The sequence below is a fragment of the Dryas octopetala genome, chromosome 5 (genome assembly GCF_963921425.1).
Source record: "Dryas octopetala chromosome 5, drDryOcto1.1, whole genome shotgun sequence".
Classification (NCBI taxonomy): domain Eukaryota; kingdom Viridiplantae; phylum Streptophyta; class Magnoliopsida; order Rosales; family Rosaceae; genus Dryas; species Dryas octopetala.
The window spans coordinates 8236217-8251069 of record NC_141370.1 but is presented as its reverse complement, the minus strand read 5'-3'; the positions used below and the strand labels follow the sequence as shown (position 1 = coordinate 8251069).

The 14853-nt window shown below is 35.9% G+C and overlaps 1 protein-coding gene across 2 annotated transcripts; it reads right to left on the bottom strand.

Annotated features, from left to right (window-relative positions):
• Positions 1-2473: 2473 nt before the first annotated feature.
• On the bottom strand, positions 2474-6396 carry LOC147283982 (Eukaryotic aspartyl protease family protein). Of its 2 annotated transcripts, none has more exons than XM_086243963.1 (10): positions 5934-6396; positions 5690-5828; positions 4946-5187; positions 4613-4840; positions 4360-4498; positions 4215-4285; positions 4006-4105; positions 3457-3517; positions 3276-3347; positions 2474-2952 (listed from the first exon to the last, which is right to left on the bottom strand). In XM_086243963.1, the coding sequence occupies exons 1-10, from the start codon at positions 6254-6256 to the stop codon at positions 2678-2680; spliced, it is 1650 nt and encodes a 549-aa protein (XP_086100089.1). In that variant the 5' UTR covers positions 6257-6396; the 3' UTR covers positions 2474-2677. The 2 variants fall into 2 exon arrangements, with proteins under 2 accessions (XP_086100089.1, XP_086100090.1); XM_086243964.1 differs by having other exon boundaries at positions 4946-5221; positions 5934-6071.
• Between the last annotated feature and the right edge of the window lie 8457 nt (positions 6397-14853).

Below are 14853 nucleotides of genomic sequence, written 5' to 3'. Positions count from 1 at the left end.
AAATTAACCACGTGAATTAAAATTTGTTGCAATGTACCACCTTGGGCTCATTTCGTCTAAACTTATGTTGAAAATAAGGGTGTTTTGGTCTTTTCAAGTCAGTTTTCTATTGTGTCAAAGCAGGTAAAGTGTAAAAAAACTATTTTTTTTTCTAACAATAAGAACTTGAAAAAGACCAAAACACCTTTACTTTTAACAAAAATCTAGACAAATGAACCAGATGTGGTATATTGCAACAAATGTTTAATTTATGTGGTAAATTGACACAATTTTTTTTTAGGAGGTAAAGTGAGATCAAGTCCAAAATTCAGGTGGGTAAAATGTAAAAAAAACCTTTTTGCAATGGGGATCTAAAAAATAAAACGTTTGGATTATGAGATCACGTTGTGTAGTGGATCTAAAAAGGTGGTTAACGCTGTATTATTTTACTAACTAGTTATCTCTAGAGCGCTACTATATTTATCTATTTACTTTTTTATCAAAATTTTATATTTAGTTATTTATATTAAGAATAAATTACAATTTAATACCTTAACTTTACCTCGGATTTCAAGAATTAGTATCTCAAGTTCAAAAATTTGCAATTTCATGCCTCAACTTTCATTTTGTTGCAAGTTAATACCTCTGTTAGTCTTGTCGTCAAAAAAACCGTTATCTGATGACGTGACACACCACTAAAAGGCTGAGTCCTCCACCAGCACCTCCATAGATTTCCCGGATCAAACCCAACAACAAAAAAGCAAATCCCTAAGCCCTAAAACTCATGTCTTCAAAGATTGCTCCTCTTCCAACTATGACCTCAAGGCTATTCCCGGAAACGCAATTTTCAACCAAACCCACCTCAATTCTTCGCCTCGATCGAATCCATCCTCACCCCAAAAACAGAGAGAAAGAGACAAAGATAGAGAGAGAGAGAGAGAGAGAGAGAGAGAGGAATAGGGGAGAGATGGGAGAGCTAGGGCAGCGTCGGCGAGTAGGCTGCCACCGGAGGTGATGGGTGGGGAAGGGGTGCGATCTGCACCTCCTCTTCTTCTTTTTTCTTTTTTCTTGTTTTTTTGTTTTGTTTCTTTTTCTTTTCTTTTTTTGTAAAAGATCTTGGTTTTTTGTTTTAATATTTTATTTTATTTTTTATTTTTGGAAATGACAATTTTTTACCCTGCAAAAAGGTCACGTGACTTTTTTTTAACGTCTGTCACGACGGAATCTACTAAATGACCTACATTAACACAATATATAAGTACATGTCCTACATTAATACACTTTGACATATGCATCCTAAACTAAGACAACCATCAAAGTATGTTCTAAATGACATAAATCAGCTCTTTGGGATTAGTTAGAATTATGCTAGGTTCAGAGTTCGATTCTCTCTGATGTAATCAAATAAATGTGACATAAATTCGTTATAATTGTTAAGTAATGCAATCTTTTGCTAAATTTTCTCTAAGTCATTAAAGTAAAGGGTAGTTTTGATACAGTACAATAAAGAGTAGCTTCTCCTATTATGTAATTCACATTCATTTCAACATAACTTAGTTTTAATCAGAAATGAGAGAACTCTCATTAAGGCACTTGGCCATAAATCAATCCATCCTCAAGGGTAGGATACAAGCATACAACCAGCTAGGGCATCCGCCATCCAAAATACATCATAAAATGACAGAGAATTGGGCTTATCTTTGGGTAGGAGTATTACATGTACGTGATCGATACCAAAAATAAAAAATGGGCAAACCACCATTTTGGTCTCTGTAGTTTAGTGGTTATTTCAATTTTATCTATGTTGTTTCAATTGCTTCAATTAAGTTCTTGTAGTTTCGAAGTTGTTTTAATTATGTCCAAAATAAATTTTCATCAAGTTTTTAAATTGTTGAACCCTTAAATTAGAAGTATAAATGTTTCAATCAAAAGCCAAAGATAATAATCTTTTTGTTCTATAGCCATTATACCCCTACATTAACGGTTCTATATCCAAAAACTTGATAGAAATCTAGTTTTGAATCTGATTGAAACAATTTCAAAACTACAAAGACTTGATGGAAACAATTGAAACAACCACTAAATTACAGAGACCAAAATTGTTGTTTGCTTAAAAAAAAATTATGAGAATAAAGGAGGGAAAAGAGAACGAGCCACATGCACAGATGCACTACGGCATATAATATTTTTCTTATTAGATAGTGTTTTAATTAGCCCAAAAAGAATAGTGGTAAACAAGATCCATTAGTCCCCTCTTCTTCTTTTTTCTTTTTTTTTTTTGGAAAAACCCCTCTTTATTTATTATTTAACTTCAATTTTTTTCCCAGTAAATGCATAATTTCTCAATTATTTTGCTCTGAAAGTATAACCAGTAACGCAATAATACAGTCGCTTGGCAGAGAGGGTAAATGTACCAAAAGAATAGCATAAAAGAATTAGTGAGAAAAGAAGGCAGGCAAGGGAAGGAAAAAGTTGGGAGATTGATATGGGCAAAATTAAGGAATATTATATATATTAATAAAAACAAACACTAACTACAATGCATGTCCCTACAAGCCCCAAACAATCCAATGACACATGATAAGGAAAAACACTGACGCCAATGGATTACAGACCAGCTCTATATTTATGTATTACAGGGCACAAAAGAAAAAGGAGAAAATAAATAAAGAAGAAAACCCTGCATTTACATGTAAGACTACATAGATTTGAAGATATATGATGACATCCTCCTAGCAGACGAAGGCAATATGAATATTCCAAGCAGTAGTACTGGCAGCAATCTCAACAAACAAAACTGGGATGCAACGAGCCGACGTGATGCAGCTGATGGTTTCGAGGGAGCTCTTCCAGCAACAGCCGGAGCAAACCCACCAGGAGTGCTCTGCTGCTCATTTGTTGGCAAGGGATTTGATGGTGTGCCTTTTGGAGGAGGTGTTAGGGGCATACTCTTAGCATCACTAAGATCTTGGCCTGCAATGTGTTGGTAATATTGAAAAAATAGCTCTACATCAATAATTAAACAGCAACGCCATAGAGTTGCAGTTTTTATTTCCTACTTTATCCAAATCCAGTGACTTGAACTAAACATATAGAAGCCATTAGACAAACATATAGTTAGATGAAATAAAATGGAATTAGCTATTGGTATATCACTTCCAGGTCAATATCGGCAACCCTTTCGGGTCAGACAGATGGTACTCATCATATTTATAACACAAGGACAACCAATTTGTACCCAACACTGTAACCAGTGGGAAACATCCATAATATTTCAAGAAAGCCAGATCACTCACAATTTGAGCGTGACCAGCCTAACTTCAAATTCTCCCTATCAAACACCATCCGGTATCCCGTCATGAAGTTCTCTGCACAAGAAAATTCTCAAGTAATAAAAGAATGTAAGAGGAAAAAGGGGCAGAAATTAAAATAAAAGAACTGTACTGCAAATTTGCTAGAGAGAAGATTCATGCTTACGTCCAATTGTTCCAACATCTCCATCTCCTGGCTGTATGGCTAAACAAAATACAACAACTCCCTGCACCAGGAAGGCCTCAATTGTAAGATTTTATCTGCAGTAGCCATCTCTTACTGTTATAAATTACTCTTCTAAATGAAATCTATCAAAGATGTATATTGAGCAAAACACATACTATGGCCTTTTTATATGTAATATTATAGTTCGGCTAATATGAGGGACAGTGAGGGAGAACACATCCAAGGGTTGGATTTAACACTCTTGTAAAACTAATACATGGTTGAAGTAAATCCAACCCTTAGATGTGTTGTCCCTCACTTGTCCCTCATATTAGCCATTTAGCCGTACTGTGTAATATTATTAAAAAGTTTAGAGTACATCATCACCTGTCCCTCGTATTACTCGTACTGTGTAATATTATTTAAAAGTTTAGAGTACTTTGCATTTAGCCCCATGAACTCAGTGGGTCATTCATATATTGACAGTTATAAAGAAACTTAAGTTAATTGACATCCACTTGAAAAATCTCAAAAGCACAGTTTACCTACCTGATTACCATTTATCACAAAAACAGGGTTATGGACCACGTAGCTGTTGTTTGCCAAGAACATAAGTGTCAGAGAAGGCACTTTGGACAATTCTTGAGAACTGTTCCAGGAAAACCGCCACAAATAATAGCATAAGACACATACACAGACAAAACTGGAGGAAGTGGGGCGTGGTGTCTCTAAAAGCCTTTATTTTTATGAAAACTCACCTGGTATTATAGCAGTACTTCCAAGGAGATCCTTCATAGTTGGTGATTGTCGCATTCACTCGCCTGTCAAACTATCAAAGAATGGCAGTGATATCAGGGATGCAGATAATGAACTTGGATCTTGGAGTTTAATGGAAAAATGTACCTCTTTTGCAATTTTATCATGCACTTCTTTTGGCAGAAATGTAAATGATGTCCCACTGTCAACCAGTGCTTTGAAGCTTGTCTGCTTAAGACAAGAATTTCCAACACAACTTGCTTCCACGCCAACAATATAGGTTTCACTAAAACAAACGATTACACAATGAAGGTGTCAGAATCTACAAGAATTTTACCTTGGCAGGTACATATTAATTATTACTTAAAGTTGTAAATTAAATAGGTGCATAGATAGTTACTAGTTTCCATTTGAAGGCAGGAAGGATGTAGATTGTTGAGTAATTGGACCCTCGTCTCCAAAAAATATTCTCCCAGAATCTTCCTCATCAAAGCACATTGAGAATGAGTTCTTAGTCAATCCTGCTTTAGAAAGCAAAGTAGGAACTGAAATCTCTCCAAGTCCTAAACCCATGAGACCATCAGGAGCAACCCCATCCAGGTAACCACCACTTTGCTTCATACCACATCTGTTAAATAAAATTTGATACCAAAAACAAATTCCTAAATCTTTTCTGGAATCATTTTAGACATTTAGAAAAATTAATGAGGAAAAAAATGCAAACAAAACACACCCTATGATTACAGGAGCGCGAATAGAAGTGTTTGACACATCATCACCGCCTGCTGCAAGATGTAAAATGTCTTCCACAAGCAATCCAGAACTCGATGTATTCTCTGAATAGTAGTCAATAGTGTAAGGGCATGGCTGCTTGGGACTCTTGCAGTTTGGACCAGATGCGCATAACTCATGGCTGCAAGACAAATGCTTGCTGGTGTTTGAACCAGATGGACTGTATTCGTTCAAATCTCTATCCTGCATAATAGATGCCCCAAATACGAGGGAGCACCTGCCAATCAATTATCGGAAATAAGTGCTAAACCTGTTACCAAGTCTTAGCAGAGAGAGACTTACTAACTCCACAGAAACATATGCAGCAAGAGTCTACTTATCAAAACATTGACCATTACTTAACAAGCTACGGGTATGTGGACCGTCTATAGTGAATTCCTCACATTTCTTTTTCCTTTTTTTTTTTTTTTTGGGTTGGAAGGGAGGATTGTTATTATTATTTTTTGTAACAGCCGAGGGAATCGAACCCGGCCCCATCTTAATCATAACCCATTACCCGTCTCACCCTCACCACTTGGGCTAACTCCAAGGGAGACTTTAATTCCCAAGAAAATGCAAATTTTTCTTTCTAAAAATCTTGGATACACATTAGGTTGCAAGTTGTGAAGAAAATCTTACACAAATGCTAAGCTAAACATAAAATTTTGAATGGTGAACAGGAAACTAAAGGAAAAAGGTGGAGTACCAGAGCATTATAGTAAGCGGCAGATAGGGGAGCGCATTGTATGCAATCACAAGGAACCCAAAGCAGATCACTTCCAGTATCCAATGCAACCAGAAACGAAACATTCGGCGTCCCTATATCAATCCACGTATAATGCAACCTAAATTTACAACAAAAATCAAATCATTTCATTTCTTTATATGCTCGAAAAGTAAAATTAGAAACGCACAGTTTGAAACAAAGATTAAAGTGAAATGAGACAGACCAGCCGAAGTCGTTGCCGAACGACACCGTATTGCTACCTTCAACGGGGAAAAGCAACTGACGATGAGAGCCGAGCTTCATCTTCTGCCTCTGGAAGTCATTGTTGACGAGGAGGTGGTAGTAGTCCATGGTGTTCTTCTGTGGCCACTGAGCTGACATCTTGGCGTTGTTCACAGTCGTCGAAGCGCGAAGCGGCTTGGCTTCGTCGGAGAAGCGGTGTATGAGCTTCGATGAGACAGTGAGCACCACCGCGTTGTGAGGCTGAAGAAGCACGCACGCCATCACCAGAAGAAGAGGCAGCAGAGTAAGAGATCGAGCCGCCATGGCGACTCTGAGAGAGAAACCCCAGCTTAAGGAAGATCTGAAATGGGAGGGAGAGAGAGAGAGAGAGAGAGAGAGAGAGAGAGAGAGAGAGAGAGAGAGATTCAAATCCAGTGGAAAGGTAAAGTTGGAGGGGAAGAAGAGCGGAAGAGGACGAGGGGGTGAGCAGTGCGCAGCTTGAGCTATATGGGATAATAATAGGCTACGGCGGGTCTATCCCATGGGAATGCGAACCTTAATTAAAGAAGTTAAATTTCGTTTTATCATTCTTAATTACTTCATTAATTGATTAATTAATTAAGTGTGGACTCAGGAGTCTTTACGTGTCAGAGAAAACGACGTGCTTCGATTGGACGGGACCCTGTGTCTGACACCTGCGCTGGGCCACTGCCTCCATGCTCTTTCTTTTTTAAGAGTGCTATTTCCACACATTTGTTTTTTTTAGCAAATTAAGTTTATCCTATATTTTAATTTAGTATCTCAAATTTAAAAAATTACAAGTTTGTAGCTCAACTTTTATTTTGTTATAACTTCATACCTCTGTTAGTTTTTTCGTCTAAAAGGCCGTTAATTGCCTATGTGACACACTGACGTGACTTTAAAAAATGCTACATAAACAAAAATAAAATAAACTTTTAAAAATAAAATAATTATAAAAAAAACAAAAAAATTTAAAAAAAAAACCAATAATTCAATTAAAAACAAACAAACAAACAAAAAATCAATAAAAAACCATCAAAAAAATCAATCAAAATCATAAACAAAAATCAACCCAAAAAATCCACAACTCATTGTTCTTCTTCCCCACCTAGCAACCCCTTCTCATTCCCCACCTAACAGCCACCTCCCAAAACCCGAGCAACCCTCCTCCCTCCCAGCCACACACTCCGTCGCCGAACCACAACCCAAAACCACCACCCGAGACCCACACAAATCAACTCACATCCCTCCATTGTGCTTCTGCAACTCAAAACCGCAACCCGAGATCCACCAGTCACCACCCGAGACCTACCCCAACCCACAACCACCACCACCACCAGAAGCCCACCAGTCACCACCCGAGACCCACCCTAACCCTCCTCCCTCCTAGCCATACAAATCAACCCAACCCGAAACCCCAAAACATGAGCAACCCTCATCTCTCCCAGACCCCGCTGCTGAACCACAACCCAAACCACCCCAACCCACAACCACCACCCGAGACCCACGCCAACTCTCCTTCCTCCTAGCCACACAAATCAACCCACCCCTAGAAACCCCAAAACCCGAGCAACCATCCTCCCTCCCAAACCCCGCTGCCGAACCACAACCTAAACCACCCCAACCCACAACCACCACCCGAGAAAGAGAGGAAGCGAGAAGAGAGATTCGCTGGAGGTGCCGTTGGCCTTTGGGTTTACTTTCGGGCGATTTTCCAGGCAAGTGCAAGTAGAGGGAGAGAAAAGAGAAGAGAGAATAGGGGCGGCTGAGAGAGGGAGAGAAGAGAGAATCGGGGGGGCGGCTGAGAGAGGGAAAAAAAAGAGAATCGGGGCGGGGGGGCTGAGAAAGGGAAAGAAGATAGAATGGGGGGGCGACTGAGAAAGGGAAAGAAGAGAGAATCAGGGGGGCGGCTAAGAGAGGGAGAGGAGAAAATAAATGGTTTTTTTTGTTTTTTATAATTTAATTATTAGGGTTTTTAATTTTTTTGTTTTTTATAATTATTGATTTTATTTTTAAAAGTTTATTTTATTTTTGTCTATGTGGAATTTTTTAAAGCCACGTCAGTGTGCCACGTAGGCAATTAACGGCCTCTCAAACAGAAAAGCTAACGGAAGTATGAAGTTGTAACAAAATGAAAGTTGAGCTACCAACTTGCAACTTTTTAAACTTGAGGTACTAAATTGAAATATAGGATAAACTTGAGGTACCTACGTGTAATTTGCTATTTTTTTTTTACACACCCCACTTACAAAAAAAAAAATCAAAATGAAAAACACACACCCTTCTTTCTCTCCTGCCCTCTCTCATCTCTCCTATTTCCTCTCTCCTTTCTCCCTTTCTGCCTTTCTCTGCAAACACACCCTCCTCCTCCTTCCTCCCCTTTTTTCCCTTCCCATGCACCCTTCGGGGAGAGAGAAAGAGGAGGAGGAGGTAGGTTGGGTTTGGCAAGGGTGGTGGGTTGAGGACTCGCGGGGGGAGGGGAAGAATGAGGGGGTGGCGGGGGGAGAAAGGAGGAGGGGTGGGTCGGGCTTGGCTGGGTTGGTGGGTCTGGGAGGGCGTAAGGGAAGAGGAATGAGGGGGAGGAAGGAGGAGGAGGGGGTGTGTTTGTAGAGAAAGGGAGAGAGCAGAAAGGGAAGGAGAAAAAGAGAGGGGGTGTGTGTGTCTTCTCACTTTAGTTATTTTTTTTTTTAGGGTTAAATACAAAAATGATCCACAAACTTTACAATGATTCTCAATTTGATCCATTAACTATAAAAAGTGTCAATTTAGTCTACAAATTTTTCAAGTTATATCAAAGCAGTACAAATATTAACTTCTATCGGAAAAGTTAACGAAACTGGTCATGTGCACAGCATGTAACTACATTTTCAAGGGCATTTTAGTCTGTTCATCACATTTTCATGTGACCAGTTCCGTTAATTTTTTGGATAGAAGTTAATGTTTGTATTACTTTGGTACAACTTGAAAAATTCGTAGACTAAATTGACACTTTTTATAGTTAGTGGACCAAATTGAGAATCAATGTAAAGTTCATGAATTATTTTTGTATTTAACCTTTTTTCTTAAGAAGGGTGCAAGGAGTAAAATTTCGTTTTTTAGGGGTATGAAAATTTTAACACCATACCAAATTAATTTCGAAAAATTTTGTCGAAATTTTCTGAAATCCTCGAAATTTCGGCGAAATTTTCGATGTAGAGACCGGAGAGAGAGAGGGGAGGAAGAGACCGGAGGGAGAAAAGAGATCGGAGAGGGAGCTGCAGAGGAGCGCGCGCCGTCGTCGGAAGGAGAGTAGAGATCCGGGGAGAGAGAGGGAAGAAAGAGGTTAGGAAGGAAGGAGGGAGAGGGAAGTGAGAGATTATGAAGGGAAGAGAAAAACTGGTGAAGGGAGAAGAACAGAAAAACTGGAGAAAAAAAAAAAAAGAGGAAGGCCACTGGAACTGGAAGAAGACGAAGACCACTGGGGGAAGAAGAGGAAAAGGAAAGAAAAAAAGAAGAGAAAAGAAAGGAAAAGGAAAAAAAAAAAGGAAAGGAAAAAAAAAGAAGAGAAAAGAAAAAAAAAAAGAAAAGAAAAGGAAAGAAAAAAAAAAAAAAAAAGGAAAGAAAAAAAAAGAAGAGAAAAAAAGTAAAAAAGGAAAGAAATTTTTTTTTTTTTTAAGATTGATTGAGATTTGGAGTCTTTAGGCAATTGAAAAGAAAAAAAAAGGTTTGGGATTTTATTTGGGGTTTAATTTGGTCATTTTGGTGTTTCGTTTAGTTGTAAACATAAATTATGAAAAAGAAATTTATCCCCTTATCATGAAGTTTCATTTCCTTAATGTTTGGTTTTCCAATTTTGATAATTTGTAAAATTGAAATTTTAAGTAAACCGTTGTCGCCGCTGCTGTCATCGGATTGGTTCTATTTTAACCCAATTCGGCTTAATTTAACTATCGAAGACCATTTCCAAGTCCCTTTGAGTAAGCTTGCTACTTTCCGTTGCCACATTGGTGATTTATTCATGTAATTTTATTATGTAATTATTAACTAGTGAAGTATTTTTTCACAGTATTGTCTCCGGCGCGCATTATATTCATCACATATCACATGAAATCTACTATATTATTTGATTTCTTTAATGTTTTTTTCTCAATGTAGTAGATAATATGTTAAATAAACATATTGTCAAGTTTCATTCAAAATTTCTATATTTTGATAGCAATTTTCGTCGTTTTTGTCCAATTTTATCGAAAATGAAATTTCCGCAAAAATTTCCTCGAAACCGAAATTTTACTCCTTGGAAGGGAGTACAAAAAAAACAAAAAGGGTGTGCACATAGCAGCACTCTTCTTTTTTTGTTTTTGTTTAAATATTTAAAATAACTCTAAGACTTCCATATAGGGTTGTGTCGATTTCGATCCGAAAATTTTCAATTTTGAAACGTCTTAATCAAATCCGAAAATGCCGAAATTCGAGAAATTTTGAAAAAAAAAATTGGATTGGAACTAGAATGTTTCTGTAAAATTCGATCAAATCCAAATTTCGATCTAATTTTTTCGAAATTATGCCAATTGATTCCATATTAAGATTAATATTATACTCAGACAAACAAAAAAATAGATTAATATTATATATTTTAACGTTTATTTAGTTTATGAAAGCAAGTACAAGCAAGGAGTAAAATTTCGGTTTCGAGGAAATTTTCGATGGAAATTTCGACGGAAATTTTCGTGGAAATTTCGATTAAAATTTCGATTTCGACAAAATTAGATAAAAACGACGGAAATTGCTATCAAAACACGGAAATTTTGAATGAAACTTGACCATATGCTTATTTAACATATTATCTACTGTATTGATAAAAAACATTGAAAAAACTAAATTATATAGTAGGTTTTATGTAATATAAGATAAATATAATGCGCGCTGATGGTAAATACTGTTAAAAAAATAGGTCACGAATTAATAATTATATAAATAACACCTCACATTTGCTCAATCTGACCTATGTACCCCATTGTAAACTCTATTATTTTATTAATCTTCAGATCCAAATACTAACTTGCTGTGTAGCCTGTGTTATGTCTTTTTTCGTTTTTTTACTAATATACCATATTATGTCTTTTTCATAATTTATGTTTACAATTAAACGAAACACCAAAATGACCAAATCAAACCCCAAATAAAATCTTAAATTTTTTTTTTCTTTCCAATTGTCTAAAGACTCCAAATCTCAATCTACCTTAAAAAAAAAAAAAAAAATTTCTTTCCTTTTTTTTTTCTCTTTTTTTTTTTCTTTCCTTTTTTTTTTTTTCCTTTTCTTTTCTTTTTTTTTTCCTTTTCCTTTCTTTTTCTCTTCTTTTTTTTCTTTCCCTTTTCTTCTCTTCCCCCGTGATTCACGCCTACCCCCTACCCCACTCATTCTCTCTCTTCTCTCTCTTCTCTCTCCTCCCTCTCTCTTTCTTTTTCTTTTTCTTCTTTTTTTTCTTCTTTCCTTCTTCTGTTCTTCACTTCTTCCTCCCTGCCCCCGTGATTAACCAGACGGTCCAGACTCCAGACCTCTTCTTTTTTTTCTTTTTTTTTCTTTCCTTCTTCAGTTCTCATCTTCTCTTTCTCTCTCCTAGTCCCTCACTCCCTCCTTCTCCATGTTCTCTTCTCTTTGCTCCATCTCCCTCTCCCTTCCCGATCTCCCTCTCTCCCTCCCCGGATCTCTTCTCTCCCTCCTTCGACGGCGCGCGCGGCTCTGTCTCTCCCTCCGGCGATGGTGACGGCGGCGGCTCTGCCTCTTTCCCTCCGATCTCAGCCTCCCCTCTCTCTCCGATCTCTATATCGAAAATTTCGCCGAAATTTCGGCGAAATTTTTCGAAATTTTTCGAAATTAATTTGGTATGGTGTTAAAATTTCCATACCCCTAAAAAACGAAATTTGACTCCTTGAGTACAAGCACTACCTCCTTATTTTTCCATGCAATGAAAACTTGCTAGATTATTTTTTTATTTTTTTTTCTTGTTTCTTTAGATTTTTTTTATGGTATGGTATGGTTCTAAATGTTAGTTAAATTAATATTTTGTATTTTCTTTTTAAAATGAACATATAGTTTAATTACATTTTAATATAAACATTGAAACACATGAATATATTGTCTTTTGATTTTGATTTTTTTTTTGTTAATTTCATCATTATTCACAACAACAAAATCCAAAGATGCTCCCAAAAAATGCCGAAAATGTGAAAATTCTGATTGTTTATCTAAAAGTTTCAAAAAATTCTGAATCTGAATGAGATGTTGAAATTCCATTCCGAAATTTTTTGGATTGGAATTGAAACACCTTATTTTTTATCCGATCCGGTCGAAACACACCTTTACTTCCATTCATATCTTTTAATTTTACATTCTACAGACTAAAGCCTTATAGTTTTTAAAATTCTAACTAAACTCCAATAATATTATAACCATTCCATGGGATATAATATTGGTCCATTAATTTCTTCTTCTTTTTTCACGCATACTAGGCGCCGCACTCGCTGGTCATTGCTGAGTGTTCGGCAATGCATTTTACTTCTTCCTCGAGCCCTCGGTACTGGTTTGTCGACTTTATTTTATTAGAATTAAAACCTAACATGCAACCTTCATAAACCTTATTCTACACTTTATAAGAGTATATGGTGAACCCGTACCCTATACCCTCAAAAAATAAAAAAATGATGACATATTTCTTTGACGTGACAGTGGTAAAAGGACTTCGATTAGAGAAAATAAATCCATAAAGTTTCAGTCCAAAGAAAAAAATATAATAAGGACTAAAGTCTTGTATGTGATCATAACAACACGTGGCATAATGACGTGATGTTACCAATCCACTTAAATTATAACACGTATACAAGCATTAATTTCTAAAACCCTAAATCCTAATAAATATCCTTAAAATCATACACGTGTTATAATCTAATGAATTGGTAACACCACGTCATCATGCCACATGATATTACAGTCATATATAATAATTTTTTGTGAGGATTGGGCGGGATAATGGAGCATGATTATGATAAGTTTAGAGTTTAATCTCCTCTAATGTAACTAAAAAAATATTTAGATATTTATTATTTTTTTTATTTGTAAGAAAAGAAGAAAAAACAAGTGGACAATTGAAGAGAGGCGCTAAAAAACAATCGAAGTTCTTCCACTTTAAATGTTTGCGTTGAGCTTTCAAAAAATCATTGACATGCTAGAGTTCGAACCAACAATTACAACCCTGAATTACATCTATTGAAAAAAAAAAAAAAATATATATATATATAAACATTTGCATAAAAAAAAATATATATAAACACAACTACAAAACCCTAGCCGCTATATAAAAAAAAAAAAACTCTAAATTTTTGTATGCGATAATCTTTGTATTTCAAGTCGTCACAGGCTAGTAATTTGGCCGTCTTAGTTTGGAGAATCTATTTATTGATTTTAGATAGGGTTTGTCCATTTCTTGATCTTAGAGATGGTTTTGTCATTTTCTAAAAGGGTTTATCTATAGTTTATAAACTCTAATTTTTTTGTTTTGTTTGAGTGTCATCATGTCTCTCACAATGGCTGTGGTCATGCATTTTTCTAAGCTTCTTACATCATATTCTATTGTCTTGAAGTGAGTAGGAAGAAATGTTACATGCTTTCCTATTAAATCAAAAATGACTACGGTTCAATTAAAGAATCTACGTTATCAATTAGAGATTAAGGGGTTTCTTGTTTTGATATATTAGCAATCAAACAAGAGGTCAGATTATTGTTGACTCTAGCCGGCCAATCTCTCGGGTTTTTATTATCAGCCAAGATAGTGTAATAGGATTGCTCGCATTGTGTTGAAGGAATATAGTATGTTCTTTTGGTAGAGGATGGTCATGCGTGACTTATTGGGTATCCTATAAACGATTTTGATTCTTAATAAAATTCAGTTTTTGTTCTAAAAAAAAAATTAATAGACACAAGTTCAAAGAAAAAAGAAAAAATATAAAGGATAAACTATATTTTTGGTCCTTATGTTTTGACCTGATATCACATTTAGTCCTCGTGATTTAAATTTTGTGAATTTGGTCCTTATGTTTGAGAAAAATTTTGTTGGGAGATTGAAAGACCATTTGATGGTCTTTTTAAAACTAATTTCAATTTTTATTTTCGTGTTTATTTGCTAGAGAAATTATGACTCACAAATTTCTAGGGTTGGAACTTAACGTTTTGGATTCTTGTTTGAAAATCAAATTCAATGCTATATATATGATTTTTTGTCATTCTTGAGTAAAACCTGCAAGTTTACACTAGTTATTCGTTTTGATTTGAGAAAAAATTTCATGTTGTGTAGAATGTCCTAAGATTGCACACGACATAAAACATAAGGACCAAATTTGCGAAATTTAAACCATGATGATTACACTAGTTATTCGTTTTATACCTCTACTCACTAGTCAGACCCAATTACCCGATCCTACCCCACTTCGACGTGTCATCCTCTCAATGGGAGATCAACGGGTTTACGTGGTTTGACTCGACGTTCAGTGCTCTACCGTTTTTATGCATCAACAATTGACAAAATTTAAACAATGACAAAACAAAAAAATTACAAGTGTTGCTGGTCGTGTTACTAAAAATAAGTTGATTTATAATGTGAGCGTTCGAGCACTCATTTATATTGTGAACCATCAACCAGGTTGATTTAAAATTTAAAAAATTGGTTTATTTATACTTAGAAAGTGTTCAATGAGTGTTTGGAACATTACCTAAGGAATATAATGAGAACATTAGGGGCATAAATAGATAAATTCATGAACATGGTATATATTAACCGAAGAAGGAAGCAGCTTGGATATAAAATGCCTAAATGGATCAATAGTTTCATCACAAATGGAAAAATTCAACAAAATAAGTGAACAAATCA